General features: G+C 40.6%; 1 protein-coding gene across 1 annotated transcript in view; it reads left to right on the top strand.

Moving 5' to 3' along the window:
- Positions 1-19,337, top strand: part of GPC6 (glypican 6) — a 1,323,196-nt gene that overhangs the window by 1,286,889 nt on the left and 16,970 nt on the right. The window contains exon 7 of the mRNA XM_006156610.3: positions 14,086-14,222. Within this exon, the coding sequence (XP_006156672.1) occupies positions 14,086-14,222 (137 nt within the window). The remainder of the gene's footprint in view (positions 1-14,085; positions 14,223-19,337) is intronic.

Below are 19,337 nucleotides of genomic sequence, written 5' to 3'. Positions count from 1 at the left end.
CTTTGGTTAACCTTGGCTCTGGCAGACCTCATTAAAATAACAGCCTGTCAGTTTCAAGTTTAAAATAACAGGGTTGTCAGTTTTATATGCAGTGGAACAATACAATTTTAGGCTCTGGGACAAGACTGTGCCAAGGGGCGGGAAGTGGGCAAAGATTGGACAACACTGCCATCTGGTGGTCATAGTGAAGGTGGCCCTTGTGCACCTACAGGTGAAGCTGAATGGACCACCTTGAAGGAAGGAGTCACGTTTTGCATCAACTTTTTGACAGACTTTGTCTTTAAAATGCATGCCCATGACAAAATCCATTATGCAATTTATAATCTCAAAATTACAATAAATCAATAAGAAACCATGCTCTTCGGTAACCTGCAATTACTGCATGTCTGTGAGTTGGTGCTTTTCATTTCTGAGAGTGGAATCCTCTCAAAAGAAGGAGATCTGATAATAATTTTTCAGATATTTTCTTCTGTAAAAACTTCCACATGTCTGGTGGCTTGAGACTCTCTGTAGAAATTTGTCAGACTGTTTATGCATTACTGTGCACTTTTCCGGATAATTGTTTCAATAAAAATAAATACATGTAAGCCCCCAAAAAATACTGTTCATAGACAAAACATTGACAAATGTCACAAGTTAAATTCAATATGTTTCCGTTTACATAAACAGAAATGATTGTAGAGATAGGCTGGATCCCAAACAGATTTCTATTGTTACCTAACGACAATTCAGTTATTTCCTGGTGCACTTCGGGCACTTGATTAGGGAGATGTAGTGGGAGGCAGGACATCGGCACAAGAGAAGAGGGTTGAAAATGAGTTCTGTTGATTTGAGATGCCACCTACCCCCCAAATTTAGAACAAGATGCTGAACACTCTAATGTTCAGCTAATAGCCTGCCTTCGACTCATTCACACAATAACTCTAGGCCTGGGGTCTCAGTAGCAACCAGCCCCTCTCCTGATGCACCCAGGAAGATCTTACCCTGTGTTCTCAATGTGGTAGCCACTGGCTACATAGAGCTTTTGAGCACTGAAGGTGTCCTATAGCCTGAACTGTGAGCTACATTCTGAAGACTCAAAGAAAAAAAGAAAAGAAAAAAATGTATCCTACGGAAATTTTTCATTTTCATTGTGTACACTGAAATGATAATATTTCAGATATATGTTGGATTAAGCAAAATATATTATTGAAATGAACATCAATTTGCTTTTTCGAATGTGGCTACCAGGAAATGTAAAATTTTGTATGTAGCTCAAATTTGTGGCTCACATTGTACTTTTATTAGCTGTTGTTGCCTTAGACCCTCATGTTTTCTTGACCAGAATGGTCATTCTGCCACTTACAAGGTGGTTCCTGTCCCACTAGAGTTAAAAGAGGAGATCTCTGCCATCTCTGCAGCTTGTAGGAGGCTCAGAGAATCCATTTAGGTTATCGGATGCTCACGGCGTAAAGGTCAAATACTATTATGTCACTGGGGCCCAGTCGTAAGAGGAGTAAATGGCACTCCCTGGTTGGTGCCCCATGGGGTAAATTGGATCTTTCAGGTAACCAGATGGCTCCTAGGAACAGGTAATTTACCTCATAGGGGTAAGAGCTTGATTTCCAAGAGAGAGTGCAGTTTAGTTGCCCTACGCCATCTGTCCCTGTGGTGATATTTCTACTCAATAAGAACTTCCAGTTCCAAGTGCCCTACCAATATATTACCTTACTAAACTTTATTAAATACTTAAGAAGATAGTGTTTCAAGGAGAGAAGTATTTTACTTTTTTTTTTTTTTTTAGAGAGAGATTTTTTGCTATAGGGTATGTGCCCTCACTGTAGAGACAGAGAGACAGAAAGTGAGAAATCACCCCCAGGGGGAGTGGGCATGCTGCAATCCTTTCTCCTCCATTCTTCTCTTGGAATTTTTGGGGGGCACACATGCATTCATGCCTGGCGTGAGTTTCAAGCTGCCGGGTCTAGGACTTGAACTGCGGTCGACCGTGTGGGAGTCCAGCAACGTAAACATTACGCCATCTGCTGGTCCCTTTCCCTCTTTTTGAAGCTGAAGTGTAGGAAGAGTATTCCACTTGGCAAAGTCCTAGTTAGGGCAAGCACATCTCTGTGCACCATGCTTTTCTGTTTTTCTCCCTGTTGAAGAGCACTATGGGCTTTTGCCACTCAGAGTCCTCCAACAAGAAAATCTATCCCTGACTCTTCTACCTGCAAAATTCTGCATGTCCTTCAAGGCCCACTTCAGCTACCACCTCTTCCTTGAAGCCTTCTTTTCTCTTTTAAGTGGAAACCTGTACTTTCTCCTTATAATAAAATATTTATTATACCCTGCACTCTGTACAACCCTTATGAACCATTACACTCTTTTTGTGCTGTTTCTCCTCCACTGGGTGGTACCTACAATGAAGGTAGGATCACTTATCCACTTATCACTAAAAATGTCCAATACATTGTAGATATTAAACAAGTGTGTATGTGTGTATGTGTGTGTGTGTGTGTGTGTGCGTGCACATGTGTTGAACTGACTACCTATAATAGACCCTAAGCAATAATTTCTGCATAAAATAGGGAGGCTTACAAGGAAAATGCCCCTCCTTATGGTAAGAAATTTGTTTTGCGAGTGAGGACATCTAGAATTTATATTTTACTTACAATTTCATTTGAAGACCCAGAATTTGAATGTACCCTTCTATCTGCTCTGCTTTATTGATTGATTCATTCATTCATTCACTGTCTACTGAGTACTACTGTAAACCAGGCATTTGAGCTAGGAAATGGGGTTCATACCTTGCAGAATGCAGTGAACACAAAAGGCGGAACCTGATCCTTGGGTTGCTTACAGGCTGAGAAGGAGACCCATAATCATAACGAATGAGGAAATCTTTATACCAAGAAAATCCAAAAGGATCTCTGTAAGCACATGCTCTGTGAACAGGTTCTAAGTGACTTTGAGTATCAAGAAATCAGCTTTAGGGGACCAGCAGTTAGCGTAATGGCTATGTCACTGGACTCCCATGTAGTCGACCACGGTTTGAGTTCCGGACCCGGTGGCTTAAAACTCATGCCGGGCGCATGTGCATGCGTGCCCAAGATCCTGAGAGGAGAGTGGAGGAGAAGGGATTGCAGCGTGGTCATCCCCCCTGGGAGGTGATTTCTCGCTTTCTGTCTCTCTGTCTCTCTCTGTCTGGCAAGCGCATGTGCCCTATAGCAAAAACCTCTCAAAAAAAAAAAAAAAAAGAAAGAAAGAAAGAAAAAAAAGAGAAATCAGCTTTAGAAGAGAAATAGTCTAGCCAGCAGGTGGCATGGTGGTTAAGGTGACTGTATACCACATAGCTGATGGCATAGTTCAAGGCTCAAACTCAGTGACCCAAAAAAAAAACACCAGGCATGTGTGTGTTCATGCCCAAAATCTCAAGAGGAGATTGGGATTGTGGTGTGGCCATCCCCCCCAGGTGGGTGACTTCTCTCTCTGGTGAGTACACATGCCCTATCGCAAAATGAAACAAAAAAGAAGGAAGAAGAGGAAGAGGACAAGGAGAGAGAAAAAGAAGAAGAGAAGAAGAAGAAGATGACAATTAAGTTGCAACCCACTGAAAGAATTATTCACTAAGTCATGCTCTTCTCATCCCAATATATGGAGTCCGTGTTTAAGTGTGAGTTCATATACATCTTTGGGTGCTGTGATTTATGATTTATGCTCCTAGGTGCCTTTATTAGTATCTCATTCCATGTTCCTAGAACTCCCTTTGGCCAAAATCACTGCCAGTTAAACTAGAACCAGTCCCCAGTGAAACTCATGAGGGAAAAGGCAGAACTTTGCATTATATCCTAAGTATAACACAATACATGCAAAAGAAGCATTTATTATGCACCACACAGTACAAGCCTACAGAGTTACATATAAATCAAATCATTCATACCCAGAAAATATTTATAGGCTTTTTGTAGCCTCTTCCATAAAAGATTTAGGGCAACCCATCTCTACCCTAAATGACTTTAGAATTCAGATGAATCTGAATTCCACCTCCCACTTGCTGACTCTTTTCTTGTGCTGCATCTAAATTATCTCTGTAACGTGTGTGCATCTTTGTGGGGGCTCTTGCTGTTGGGTGGAATCACGTTTGCAATTTCTCACTTAAGAAGGCCCTGCTCAATGACGCCACTCTCGGGTGAGCAAAAAGATGTGTCTTATTTTCTGTTATGTTCTAACCATCTGTAGTGGCTTCTGAAAAAGGGATCAAAATACACACCTATTTCTCAGCTATGGTGTGGAAGAATAAAGCCCCAGACAGCTGGAATTAAATGATGAATTCTGAAATATCGAGGGATGCCTAGGCTGGAAGTGAAATGCTTTACTATACCTCCTCCTTTTTTTTTTTTTTTTTAATTAGCAGACATACTTGAAATGTCCTGGATTTCATTCACCGAAGATGAAATTTCAATACTTTAAGGGTTACTTCAGGTGGTTATGAGCTTAACAGAATCACCATGTTATGTCAATCAAAGGGAGAAGCAGAGACTGAGACGCCGTATGGATTTTCTGAATGCCATCAAAGTCCCCATGAAGGGGTTGCATATGTGAAGAAATAGTTGGCAGAGCGTCAGAATTTTTCAGCAAGACAAGATGTTTGGAACATAACGTTTTTTTTTTCCACACTGGCAAGATTGGGCTGTTAAATATATAAATGCCTCTGGCAGTTTTCTGAATTAGAGCTCATTTCCAGGTCATTCCCAAACACAGAGGTCAGTTCCATGCCACTGTCATTATCCTGTTGGCCCTCTCAGGAGATTGAGGAAAAGTGGAAGAAATTCGCTTTTCAAAACCACAAAAAACCTTCCAAGAGCTTTCCTTCCATAATGATGATAGGATGTAAGATGGAAGCAACAGAGGTCAGTTCTCAAATATCGGAACTGCTTCGATGTGCCTTATAAAACTACCAGAAACCCTGACTTCATTCTCTTTTTTGAGAGCACACCTGATATCTTCCTATCCGGCATGATGAAGACTGCATCTCTAATGAGCTACTTTAGGACTGGCGCCTGTCACCACTCTGCTCTAGATCAAGGCAAGCTCCTTGAGGAGTCTGTATCTATACTATCCCACCAAAATAATCCCAAAGAGCTGCTAGATGCCAAAGTTAGCCACCAAAGAGGTGGAGTTGGTGTCCAGAGCGGAGAGCAGAGAGTGAAGGAAGACAGATTTGACAGTCCTTGGACCAGCAGCTGGCATAATAGTTATGTTACTGGACTCCCACGTAGTTGACCGCCATTGGAGTCCAGGACCCAGTGGCTTAAACTTCATGCTGAGTGCGCGTGCGCACGTGTGTGTGTGTGTGTGTGTGTGTGTGTGTATGCTCAAAATCCTGAGAGGAGACTGAAAGAGAAGGGATTGAGGCACGGCCATTCCCCCCAGGGGAGGTGGTAATTTCTGGCTTTCTGTTTGTCTTTTCAGCAAGCATATGCGCCCTATAGCAAAAATCTTTCTCTGGGGAAAAAAAAAAAAAAAGAAACTTGACAGTCCCAAGGTCAGGACTAAGAAAGAAGGTGAATTTATCAGGGGACAGTCAGAGAAAACAGAATCCACCCCTGGAATTTGAAACCAGCTCTACGTTTTGAAAGAACAAAGCAAAGTTGGATGAAAAGGTGGGGACACAGTCTTCACGCTAATTTCAGAAAGAGGAACAAGAATGTGTCTGCTCTGTGTGGTCAGCCTGCCTATCAAAACCCCCAGAGCTGCCCAGAGAGGGGAAGTGACTTGCTTTATGTCAAGCAGCAAATCTCAAGTGAATCAGAGTTGTGAACAGGTGCCTTTATAGACCCTGTTTGATTACTGAAGGAGCACACATGACTTGCATTCTGATTTGGCTCACACAGTGAATCCTTTCTTTAGGTATTGGTATCTGTCCTTGGAAATGTTTAAATGGAGTCTAGGTGAGTCCATCAAGAATGCTCTAGGAGCTTTGAATCATGGGAGCTCCCCGGATACTCTAGATTTCATGATTCAACAATAAAAACACTCCTTAGAATCATTTATATTTTTCAGTCTTGTGAAGTAAATGGTGCCAGTGATTTAGGTACCCACTGTGCAAAATCTTGTATGGATTTCCACAGACCAAATGACTTCCTATCTTTTCCTCTTCACTATTGAATTCAATAGATATCAGCTCTGTGTCACTGTGTCATCTCTCAAGGATGTTCAGGATGCTTTACTTACTACACTCACTTTCCTAAAATGCAATACCGTAGGGAATGAGACACAATCAAACATCAGATACAAAAATAAAGATCTCCAAGTTTGTTGTTTCTTTATCATCTGCTGAAAAAATTTTTTCACCTGAACAGCCTGAGTAGCTATTCCTGATGTTTTCTGTATTTATTACACTCGAGGACCAGTGTCTTGCCAGGAAAAGACCTCCTCTGTCTTTTCAGGGTCATACCCTTAATAGAGTCCATTCTCTAGTCAAGAAACTCCAAACCTGAAGGCTAAGGGGATATCTCGGACTTGTTACATTTCTTGTCTAATGCTCAATCCCCCAAGAAACTCAACAAAACCAAGCATTGTCTTTTTGAAACTTCAAAGATTCTCTCACTTCCTACTGGGTTTTTATCCTTTTTAGTTTTCCCTTTTTCCCTACAAAATGTATGAGTGTTCGTCTCCTTGGGGAGGAATGTTAAAAGTACTGTACCACAGGGGGAAAAATATGTCACATAGTAATAGACTAGAGGCTGTTACAGAATTCCCTGGGAACGTATGAGAAAACCCAGAGTGTGGGACTGTTTTTAGGTTGTGGAGTGACTTGAGGACTCAGTGGAGTGCCAGCAAAGTCTGTTTTAGGTTCACTGACAAACTAGATTCAACAGAACCTGCTGTCTTCCCCAAGACTTATTTCGAAGTTTCCTGAAAGAAAAGATGTTACAAGTGATTTTTCCACTAGGCACCACAGAACTTTCCCAAACATTGCACTATCGACAGGCATAATATGAGATGTGAAAAATAACCCCAAAGAGTTTCACCAACTGCAAATAAAAGGAAAACTGATATTCTAGTGAATTGAGAGCTAAAAGCTTTATCAGAGGACATGGATTTGAGTCCAGGCTTCAATACAATTGGAGAGAGTAGATTAAGCCTATCTTATGTCTCCAGTTTCCTCATTGAGTTGAAAGGCATTAATAAGCCCTACTTTGTCTAAGGAGATTATATTTATAGGTATTTGGCCATGTCAGATGAATTAGTATTCCATCTGAGACTAGGAACTTTAAATACTGTACTGCAGACTGTATGTGTTTTCAAGTGAGTGAGAGAAGTTTGAACAAGTCCCCAGACCTTGTTTGATTACTGAAGTAGGACATGTGACTTGAACTCTGATGTAGGCTTACAGTGAATCGAATGACTTGGCACTGTAAGGAAAGATCGTTCTTCTCTAGAGTAAAGCTGTCAAGATCACTGTCCCCAAAACTGGATTATTAAATTCTTAGGTTGCAAAAAATATTTTTTTTATTTGTATAGGGCATGTATGCTTATCAGAGACATAAAGAGAGGCAGAGATACAGAAGAAGAGAAATCACTGCCCTCCCAGGGGGGATGGCCACACCACAATCCCTTCTCCATTCTCCACTCAGGGTCTTGGGTGCACATGCACATGGCATGAGTTTTAAACCATGAGGTCCAGTACTCGAACCACAGTGAATTATGTGGGAGTCCAGTGATGTAACCTTTACACCATCTGCTGGTCCTGCAAAAATGGTTTTATGTATCATGAATTTCCCTGGCTTTGACCAAGTAAAGAGGCCATGTCCATGAGGTAAAAACCAGGCTGCCTTCATTTCTTTAAACAGATTGTTTTCCAAAGCTAACAAATGACCTTCAGCCTATAAAATATTCACATTGTTTTTTTCCCCCTCTATATGTATTATTTAGAGTACAGCCCTTTAAATATTAATCGCCCTTTTTTTTTCTAGAGACATGGTATATATAATTTACATCTGGTTACATTATGTTTTCATACAGATGAAATAGGCACTCTGGAATCTTTCTGAAGTCATGAGTGAATAGGGCATGGGGCCAGGTATACACAACAGGTAGCCAGTGAAGTGAGTTCTGGCCCAGGAATGATTGAAAGCAGAGAGCAGGTGGATTTCTCATAGTGGCAGCCCAGGGAAGACCCAGAGGAAAAAAAAGAGTTCAACGAGATGGATTTGGGGCCTCTGAAGAGAGCTGAATATATCCCATCAAAGAATCCACATAGGAGGCAAAGATAATAACCAAGTTCTAAACACCCCAAGTCAGGCCATGAGGATGTTCTAGAGTTACATAGCAGCAATAGTTGTACAACATTTTGAATGTATTTCAAGTCATTTACTCTGCAATTTACAATGGTTACAGTGGTGAGTTTAGGATTATACAAATTTTATCTCAATAAAAAATATATGCAAAAAACAAACACACAAACAAACAAACAAAAACAAATCAGAATTCTACCGGTCACTTGCTTAGAAAACCAAAAGGAAAGTATCAAAAGGAGATATCTTTATAAAGATTGTAAAGATTGTTTGAAGTGGGATTCACTTCCATTTTTAGTTACAGTCTCATGTTTTTTCCCCAAGCCAAGATTGCCTTGGTGGTCTCTTAGGCTCTTCCATCATACTTGTGTAAATTACACCTGAAATGCCATTTCAGATGACAGGAGACTAGAACCCTAATTAGAAGACTCAGGGGATTATCTGAGATCCCCCTCTTGCTCTGGAGATAGTCAGGCCAAGGAAAATTACTTTTGTTTTCTGAAGACCTAAGTGAATTTGCCCATGTTTCCATTACTCTCCAAGGGAAATTCCAGAAGGCAGTAGCTAGCAGATAATCGATAATTTTTTAAATCTTTCTTCCCTTAACAGATAATCATCAATGCCATTCATATATGTATTCATTCAACAAATATTTATTAAGCACCCAGTATACACAGTTCTGTTGACGGAGTCCTTGAGTCTGAGTCAGGCTGTAGAGCAGATAGTCCCCAAGAGTTGAGTATAGTTGCTACTTAGCAAAGTGGGTAGCTGTAGACTGGAGCAGTGGCTCACAGCAATGGCTTCTGCATGGATAAACCAGCCCATTCTTGAGGGGTGGAAAGTTGAAAGGATATGCTGCATTTTTGTTTAATCCCTCTGGATATAAATCACTAATTATGCTGTTTTCTAATAATTTCCATGACAGAGGTCAGTGGTTACAAACAGCAAATATCAGCCAAGATTTATTTGCTTGAGAGGGAATATGGTGTTCCCCGGGAAGGAAATTTCCAGACAAATTGAAATCAGAGCTCACGTTGCCCGTGGCTCACCCATGAATATAATGTTGCTCCATACTAGACAGTACAGCTATGAACCCTTCAGGGTAGCAACTGTGTGCTAGTCATATTTATGTTGCCAGAGTCTAACATAAAACCTGACTAGTGAAAGATACATAATAGGTGTTTAATGAAAGAATACCAGCAACAGAAATCTTTTCTTCTTATTTAACCAATGTATTGGAACTCTTCCTAAATTACATTACAACTCCTTGTCTCATTGAATTGACTTCACTGACAATTACTGAATCTTTCTTTACTTGCTAAGTCAAAATATCTTATGTGAGTCACTGAACAATAGACTAGTGATTTCCATTTTGTTTTTTGTTTTTTGTTTTGTACTACTATCAGCACGAAAGTCAGGATCTTAGACACTCAGGGAACTTATAATTATTTATGTATAAATCATATATAAGCGCTACTGAGTTAATGTAGTCCACACCTTATGGAATGTATGCAAAATAGAAACTTTTGAAGGATGAGATAAAGATAAAACAAAGCATCTTTTACTTTGTAATCTTGCAGATGAATCAAGAGTAAGAGAAATATTATGTCTGCTCTGTTGTTTTGTCATTTATTTGGGCTTCCCTTGACTGAAATAAAAGAAATCCAAGTTTGTGAAGTCAGAAACTTGCTAAGATTGAGGTTAAACATTTAAGGCACTACTTAGCTGAAGTCAGACAGGAGTGCATGGAGAATTCTTTCAGCTCTTTGTTTCTGCTAATTTCTTTGCTTTTAGCGATCATTCCACCTTGTCGACTTCCTCTTTTGTCCAATTTTACAATCTGTAAGGATAGGTATGACACTGGTGATGCTGTCTTCCCATAGTCAAGGTCTGCCTTTTGACAGGACTTTAGCTGAGGCTGCATGTTTTCTGAAGCCAATAGTTGATACTTCAGAAATCAGAACAAACTCCAGGTAAGTCCTAAAAAAGAGCTCACATTTTCCCTGTGAACCCCAACAGGATATATTCTTCTCATGGCATAACAAAGGTTGTTTAACTCTTAGAATCTGTCCAATAGCATAGATTAAAAATAATAATAATACTTACCTATTTCTATTTCTAATACTATAGTATGAGAATGTAACATTGGACCAATGGTAAATACAATTTGCAAGTATTGAGTGAGGGTTCATTTGTCCTAGAATAGCTCACCAGGCTAGCAGAGAAAGGAAATTGTTATACAGTTTGCCTTTGACCCCAAGTCTTTGTCTCTATCAGGTTTATTGATGAATTAGGGTTCACCGTTATCATCAGTAATGTATTTGTACTAAGCATGCTTGTTAACATAAAGCTTAGCTCACTAAAGTTTCTAGAAAAAAAAAATGAAACTGCAGCTACAGCAAAGCCATTACATACATTATCTAAAAATAAGCAAAATAAATAAAATGAGAATATATTTCTAAATAGCTTGAGAAATGAAAAGCTCTTCCTGATAATGGAGAATAAACTGCAATCAATGCAGACATACGTTAGAATCTAAAACATGTTCTTTTCCAGTGGCTAATGGTATCCAGTTTTTCAGCTGTCTGCCTCACCATCACAGTCTGGAGGTGATTTGGCCAGTGTCCGTGCAGAATGCTAAAGCAGCATTTACATCTCTCACTGCCCCTTTGCTGCTGTCTCCTTCAGTTGCACAAGGAAAGCACACAGCTACCAAAACGCCAGAGCAAACACATCCTGATTATAAATGCTCTGGGATGAAGAAGAGAGGGGACCCCCATACCCAACATAGTGAGAGGCACTTTGACGTCCAAGTCCAGCTTCAGATCACCTCCCAGTCTTTTGGGTGGACACATTTGTCATGACCTCAACTGTTTAGAGGTAGCGATATTGTCTGTGAATAGAAGAGATGGGCCAACGAAGCCCACTATCTTCATCATCGTTTACTGAGCACCTCCAGTGTGCTGAGACCTATGTTAACCACCCACACCGGTTTACTCAACTTTCCAGTTTTACTGCTAAAACTTTGGCGTCCTGTAATTCCCTGAGTCCCAGACAAACGAAGACAGTTGATCACTCAACCCATAATAAGCACTGAGGATAAAAACAAATCATAACCCTATCTCTGCTGTCATGAAGCCTGCAGTCTACACGACAGTCAGAGAAGTCAGTTATTAGAGGTTGATCCATGGTTAGAGTTGTGAAGTGGGCACCATGCAATGCAGGAAGATGAGTCTTGATCTAACATGTGGCCAGAGAATAGACTTGGAAGGAAACAGTGCTTAAGTTTGAGTTAAAGAATGAGTGACAGGCCAGCTGGTGAAGTGGTGATTAAGATGGCTGGATCCCACCTGGCCAAGTGTATGGTTTGAGTCCTAGACCTAGTGGCTTGAAAGATACAGTGCGCACATGTGCTTGCATGCCCCAAATCCCAAGAGAATGGAGGAGAAGGGATTGCAGTGAACCCACCTCTCCTGGGTGGTGCTTCCTCATGTTCCCTCTCTATCTCTCTCACTCTATCTCAAGCAAGTGAAAAGTGCTCTATTACAACTCCAAAATAAATAAATAAATAAATAAATAAAGGCACATATTCATGGTTACATTGAATATTAAAAAAGGAGATGCCTATGGGGATATCATGCAATTTTATTCTTTCTCCAACTCTCATATATGTATATCTAGTTTCAATTCTCACAGCATGAAAGTGGAATTTTCACATGAAATAAGCAGGAAAGGGAATGCTCATTCTTGGTGTGTTTTACTATGGGGCAGAATAGGCCTGACAGTATTACAGTCCTGAAGATGATGGCATTCATTTTCTGGAAAAGATATAAATATGTAATGTCTATTTTATTCCCTGGAGGTTGTACTGAAAAGGTAAGAATGAGTGGCTTGGGGGTGATAGCCCTAATGCAAAGTTAGAAACACCAAGGTGGACACCATGCGGAACAAATGAAATTAAGAGTATTTTTTTATTATTATTATTGTTCCTCTTGTTTTATTTTGGAAAAAAAATCACATTTGTTGAAAATTGTGTTATTTGGAAAAATCATATATTCTCCATCTTCATCAGTTAAGAACAATTTGCCACATTTACTCTTTCTCTATACATATATATAGTTATGACGATGCTGATTGTTGCTGAACCATTCAAGAGTAGGTTGTAAAAGTCATAGCCCTTTAATTCTAAATACTCCAGTGTGTATTTTCAAAGAATGTGACACTCTCTTACATCCTTGATTTCATAGTCATGAGATTTATCACTGATACACGCCTATTATCCAGCAGACAGTGAGTATACAACTTTGCCCCCTCTCTCAATGTCTGCTCTGACACTCATTTTTCTGACCTAGCATTCAGTCCAGAATCCTGTGCAGTGTTTGGAAATCACGTCTTTTACACTTACTCTGGAAGAATTCTTCAGCCTCTTTGGCCTTTTTCTCCTTTATTTCTTATGACTGACATTTGTATATAGTCCAGGCTCGTTTATTGGAATGTCCCTCAGTTTGGGTTTCTCTGAATATCCTCATAATTTGCATTTTTTTGACTGCCCAGATATTTTGTCCTTCACGGCATATTGCATCAGGAGGTACACAATATCTATTTGTCCCAATAATCGGATCACTTGGTGCAGGTGAAGGCCTGTCAGTTTTCTGCACTGTAAAATTTCCGGGTTTCCTTTTGTAATTATTAAGTCATCCATGGGAAGTACTTTAACGTCGTGTTGATAACCTGCTCCCCGTTCAATGTTTACCAAACATATTGCATCTAGTTTAGTTGTCTATGGCTGTCACAATGAAACACCACAAATTGAAGGACTTAAAGAGCAGAAACGTATGGACCCACAGTCTGGAGTCTGGCCATCCGAAAGTCAAGGTGTCAGCAGGGCTGGTTCTTTCTGAGTCCGTGAGAGAAGGATCTATGGCAGGCCTCTTGAATGACTTGTCGATGGACATCTTCTCCCTGTATCTCCTCAGTCACCTTCCTTCAACCCAAATGTATTACAACTCTTTGTGAACATTCCAAAAGTTCACATGCACAGAACTGGAAATCAGGGCTGTGATTGTATGACCTAGGTGTTCGCTATGTAGCCCAGATGATGCTGAATCTCTCCCCTACCCTTTCCACAGGTAAGAAGTCAGTGCTGAGCCTGAAATACTGCAGATGCCCATCCTAAGCTTTCCCTGACCATCCATCCATAGCTGCGAATTTCACACTTACCCGTAGTTAGACTCTAGTCCTGGTGCTTAGGGCTTTTAAGTGGATCCAATTTACTGCTCACCATCCAAGCGTGTGGTGTATGGACCTGTCTATTGTACTAGAATAGAGGTTACCAGCACCAGAATTTGCAACAATATTTATTTCTTGTAGAAATACATAGTCTGTCGAGGAAAGTCTTTCATCTCCTGGTGCATGTTTCTGTGCATGGTTCTAATACCTAGGCAAATTCATTATAAAATAGATACCTAGGGGTGTTCGCCATAAAGATGCTCAACAGGAATAGGACCTGAAGTCGGGTAAGATGCTTCCTAAGTTTTTAATTCAAAGATGGAAGGACAGAAAAGATAGAAACTAACAAGTCAATTACCTGCAAGCTGTACCAGAAGCTAGAGAAGGATTGAGGGGAGGAGGAAGAGAAGCATTCCAGGGCAGTAAACCCTATAGCATGATGTTTCTCTCTTAAAACTCACAAAGGGTTTGTGCTCTTCACGTGCCAGGTTCTGTAACCTCCACCTGCATAACATCCTTGTACAGAAATGGACACAACCTGGGGACGATAGTCACTCACTTTCCTTGGTTTTTTGATCAGGTCACAGACATAAAGGAGAAATTGAAGCTGTCTAAAAAGGTCTGGTCGGCATTGCCCTACACCATCTGCAAGGATGAGAGTGTGACTGCGGGCACGTCCAATGAGGAGGAATGCTGGAACGGACACAGTAAAGCCAGGTGAGAGTGACTCGATGTTTAGACAGACAGGGCCATAGCACATCCAGCCTTGGAAGACTGTCCTGGAACAACTCTGTGGGCTGTTTATGCAGAAAGCAACAGAGGGTGGAGGGACAAGTCGTCACTTAGCGACAGCTGTTGAGAGTGACAGCTCTGATGGGCACCTGGGAATGCTCACTCTCAAGGTGCTGTTAAGCATGAAAACTTGTTCTGAATGTCTTGTCTCTGGATGAGAATGGAGGAGCAGTGACAGAGGCCAGGTTACAGAACCCCGAGATCACAAAGAGCCCTTTTATGTTTTCTTAACGACTTTAAGATAGCAAAGCTATTTTTATCCATAGTTACATTTACAGGGATCCTCTCCTTTTTCTATCTTTTTCTTTTTAATAACAAAATAAATGGGAAATGAAAATTCACTTGTAATTTTTTTTCCCTTGGAAGAAAAATAAGTTGAAACAGTCATTGGAAAGGTAAAAGGAAATGTCTAAGGGTTACTTGGGGAAGGATTCTTTTTTTTTTTTTTAGAGACTTTTGCCCTGGGTTGCTTGTGCTCACTGGAGAGACAGAAAGACAGAAGGTGAGAAATCACCCCCTAGGGGGGATGGCCACACTGCAATCTCTTCTCCTCCATTCTCCTCTCAGGATTTTGGGCATGCACACACAGAGGCCCAACATGAGTTTCAAGCCACCAGGTCTGTGACTCAAACGACTGTTGGCTACATGGGAGTCAACAGAGGGTGGAGGGACAAGTCGTCACTTAGCGACAGCTGTTGAGAGTGACAGCTCTGATGGGCACCTGGGAATGCTCACTCTCAAGGTGCTGTTAAGCATGAAAACTTGTTCTGAATGTCTTGTCTCTGGATGAGAATGGAGGAGCAGTGACAGAGGCCAGGTTACAGAACCCCGAGATCACAAAGAGCCCTTTTATGTTTTCTTAACGACTTTAAGATAGCAAAGCTATTTTTATCCATAGTTACATTTACAGGGATCCTCTCCTTTTTCTATCTTTTTCTTTTTAATAACAAAATAAATGGGAAATGAAAATTCACTTGTAATTTTTTTTCCCTTGGAAGAAAAATAAGTTGAAACAGTCATTGGAAAGGTAAAAGGAAATGTCTAAGGGTTACTTGGGGAAGGATTTTTTTTTTTTTTTTAGAGACTTTTGCCCTGGGTTGCTTGTGCTCACTGGAGAGACAGAAAGACAGAAGGTGAGAAATCACCCCCTAGGGGGGATGGCCACACTGCAATCTCTTCTCCTCCATTCTCCTCTCAGGATTTTGGGCATGCACACACAGAGGCCCAACATGAGTTTCAAGCCACCAGGTCTGTGACTCAAACGACTGTTGGCTACATGGGAGTCCAGTGACATAACCATTATGCCATCTGCAGGATCCCTAGGAAAGGATTCTAACAGTGCCCACACCTTGGGAATTCCCATTGGAACCTGCTAACCAGAGATGACTCTGTTTTCACTATCCCGCTGTACTAACTAGTGCTATGGACACTTGATATGGAATTTTTGAATTGGTTGATTCATCTCAGAGATGGGCTTGGCCCAGGTTTTTCTAGGGTGGAGAAATTGGATGGGGAAACAGGTTGAAAGTTGGCAAGCAGGGCAGGACACAAGGAGAGGAATCTGCTGGAGCCCTCATCAGCGGGGTTGCAGGTGGGTAAAGCAGCTGGTAAATTAGACTCAAGAAATCTTTGGGGAATGACCAGCAGGTGGAAAAACTAAGAGGGGATTCTATTTTGGGGGCTTCTGGGGTGGTTTCAAGCCCACAAAACAGCTGTGATCAAAGGGGAACAAAAAGGTACGCGGTTGTTAAATTCAGAAGAAACTGTAGAAGGGAAGCAGGGATTGTAAGATGCACATTTGATGTTATTTCTCACACTGCTGAGTTGCATTTTTTAGCATCTATTGCTAATGATATTAACCATACCAGGAAGAGCTTAGCCAAGTGAAAGTCAGACACCTACAGAAAGAGCTATAATCATTTCAAATGAACCAAAATATCAATGACCAAATTTTCAATCATGAGAGTACAGGAGGAAAGCATCTATGATGTTAACAATATATCATTTTGAAACATTAGTATTTTACCAGTGCTCAACCTTTTAGGAAGGAGACCTCTCAGCTGTGAACTAACAGCTTCTCAAGTGTCTTTCCTAATGACTGTACAGAAAGACACTGCAAAGAATGACCAGATGGCCTAATGAATAAAATGCTTGATTGTTTGAGCTGCTCTGTTGCCCATCTGTGTTTACCTTCCAGCCTTGACTAAAATGTGGACTGTATTGTGAGCTGCATTCCCATGGACAGTCTCACAGGTCGTTGGGATTAATGCATACACAATTTTTAATAAAAGAAGCATAAAAAAATGGTCAGTGGTCCAGGGTGGCAGAGAGCAGTAAAGTCCACCAAGAAAATTAATAGGGAAGACAAAGTTAAGTTAAAGGTGGCGGAGACAGGGAATCAACTCCGTTGTTCATTGTACGGATGAGGAACTCAGACAAGATCAAGGATTAATCCATGGTTACTCAATGAACAAGGGTTAAAAACTGGAAATCTGGAGCCAGACAGTGACATGGCAGTAAAAGGCCATGTTTTACAAGGCTGACCCACATGGAAAGGTTCCCAGTTCTAGTCCAGAGACCTTCTTGAGTACACTCAGCACATGCATGCTCTTGATCAGGTACTGACTAAAGTTTGAGTGGATTATGGTCTTAAGAGCTTGTTGGGAGTGCTGTCTCTCTCTGTCACTGTCTCTATCTCTCTTAAGAAATAAATAAACTTAAAAAGAAATTGGGAATCTCCCACATCCTAGCCCAGTATTCTTTTGACGGCAATACTCACCTCTTATACAGAAACCAAATACTGCATACCCCAGTTAGGAGAACAAAAGAGACAGATCTTTAACTCTATAAAGATGGAGTAGGTTTATATCCTGCATTCAGTCCCTGAGTCCATCAGCAATATTAAGTACTTTCTCATCCAAGATACTGTACAAGGCTCTGAAGATTAAGTGCTCCAAGGTGACAATGGGATAAACACATGAACAGGCACAGTGGCAGGAGAAGGCATGGTTGATTAGGGAATTTGAAGTACCACACTGCTGAGATGTTGGTTTGGGGAAGGACCACATAGGGAGAGAGGCACCTGGATCAGTGCTGAGGGACCAGATTTGAATTTTATCCTCACATCAATGGAAAGCCATTGGAGCATTTTATGTAAGTGGGGAAAACAATCAAGTTTGATGCAATAAAATCATTTCAGGAATATTCTGGAATTTAACCCATTCTGGTATATCTTTTATTACATGACAAGTATATTATTAAAAAGATGAGACCATCAAATATTTATGATTTAAGTTATAGTCCCATTGAAAAACTAAAATTTCATAGTTTCCTTTTTTCTTATTCTCCCACTGGAAGAGAATCTTAACGTTGTAACTTTGTTTTTTTAGCATATAAATAGATGAGAAGCAAAGATTATTGAATTAAATTTAACTACAGCGTTCTTCTCATCTAAATATTAATTGACCTAGAAACACATAAGGGACGTTTTTCATTTAAAGAAACACTACTTATTTTGAAAGTCGAAGAATCCATTTGTAATGCAGATAATATTTTTCCAACTTTTGAAGTATAGATTTTAAGATGACCAGCATTTTTAAATCTTTAAGACTGGCTGTAAAACAAAGAACAAAGAAGAAGAAAGGTTATCTAACACCTATGTAAAATAAAAGAACCAGAACCTTTATTTTTAAAATAAATCTTTCAAGTATTAATGGCTATGGAACATTCTTAGCATCGACTGCGAGTGTCATGTCATTCCAGCCTGCATGATGAGGTCTCTGGTAAGGCAGACATTCCTTCTCTTCTTTCTGTTTTACATCAGACGCATTCATTCATTCTCCCATTTTACCCACTCTTAACAGTCGTCCCTGCAGTTACTTGATCAGGTCAGTCCTCCATCACCTCCATTTCTCCTGATTATTTTCTGAACCCTACTTCATACCTCTTTACCATAATTCCTTGATTTGGAAACATACCTGTTTCAGATTTTAACGTTTCTGAAATCAAAATGACTCCTAAGGGGGATATATATCCATTTACTCCAATGATTGTCTCATTTTCCCAAAGACCTATTTTTGAATAAATGGCACCTGTTGAAATTGGTAATTACTTGAGATAGCGAGAATAGGATGTGCATAGGTGTGTGAGCAGTGGATCCCTAAGGCTGTGAACCCACTATTATGCTCCGCTCCATCGTCTCTCCATACCCTCCCTTATTTCTGACACAAAGCTCACTCTGCCTTTATAGCTAAACAGGCCTAAAAACAGAAGGTAGAGTAGAAGACACTGCCCTTTGCCAGGAGGAAACTGTTCAATGACCCTATCAGTTTTTAGATCTCCTTTCTGACAAGAAGACAGATTGGTCAAGAGAATCTTGTTCCTGCTTACCCAGATTTTGAATCAATGCGAAGATCTACCAGACGATGTCTATGAAAATGGATTGTAAACTCTACAACAGTGCCTCTCAAACTTTAATGTATAGGCTAATGTCTTGGGGATCTTGTTTAAAAATGCAGATTCTGATTCAGTAAATGATGTGGAATGAACGTTTGTATTCCTGCAAATTCATAAATTCATGTGTTGAAATCCTACCTCCAAAGGTGGTGGTAGTAGGACATAAGGCCTTTGAGAGCTGACTAGGTCATGAGGGTAGAGCACTCATGAATGGGATTAGTGCCTTAAAAAAAAGAGACATGAGTGGGGTCCAGCAGGTGGCATAGTGGTGCAGATGTTGACTCCCACATGGCTAACTGTAGTTTGAGTCCCAGACCCAGCAGCTTGAAAATCATGCTGGGCATATGTGCGTGCGGGCCCAAAGTACTGAGAAGAGAATGGAGAAGAAGGGATTTCAGTGTGGCTATCCCCCCTGGGAAGTGATTGTTCACTTTTCCTGTCACTGTCTCTGTCTCTCTGCAGCAAGCACATGCACCCTATGGCAAAAACCTTAAAAAAAAAAAAAAAAAGAGAGAGAGAGAGAGATTAGAGAAATTCTCTCTCTCTCTCTCTCTCTCTTTCTCTCTCCCCCCCCATGTTAGGACA

The sequence above is a fragment of the Tupaia chinensis genome, unplaced genomic scaffold, assembly GCF_000334495.1.
Source record: "Tupaia chinensis unplaced genomic scaffold, TupChi_1.0 Scaffold000503_1, whole genome shotgun sequence".
Taxonomy (NCBI): Eukaryota; Metazoa; Chordata; class Mammalia; order Scandentia; family Tupaiidae; genus Tupaia; species Tupaia belangeri.
This window is presented reverse-complemented; position numbering and strand designations above follow the sequence as displayed.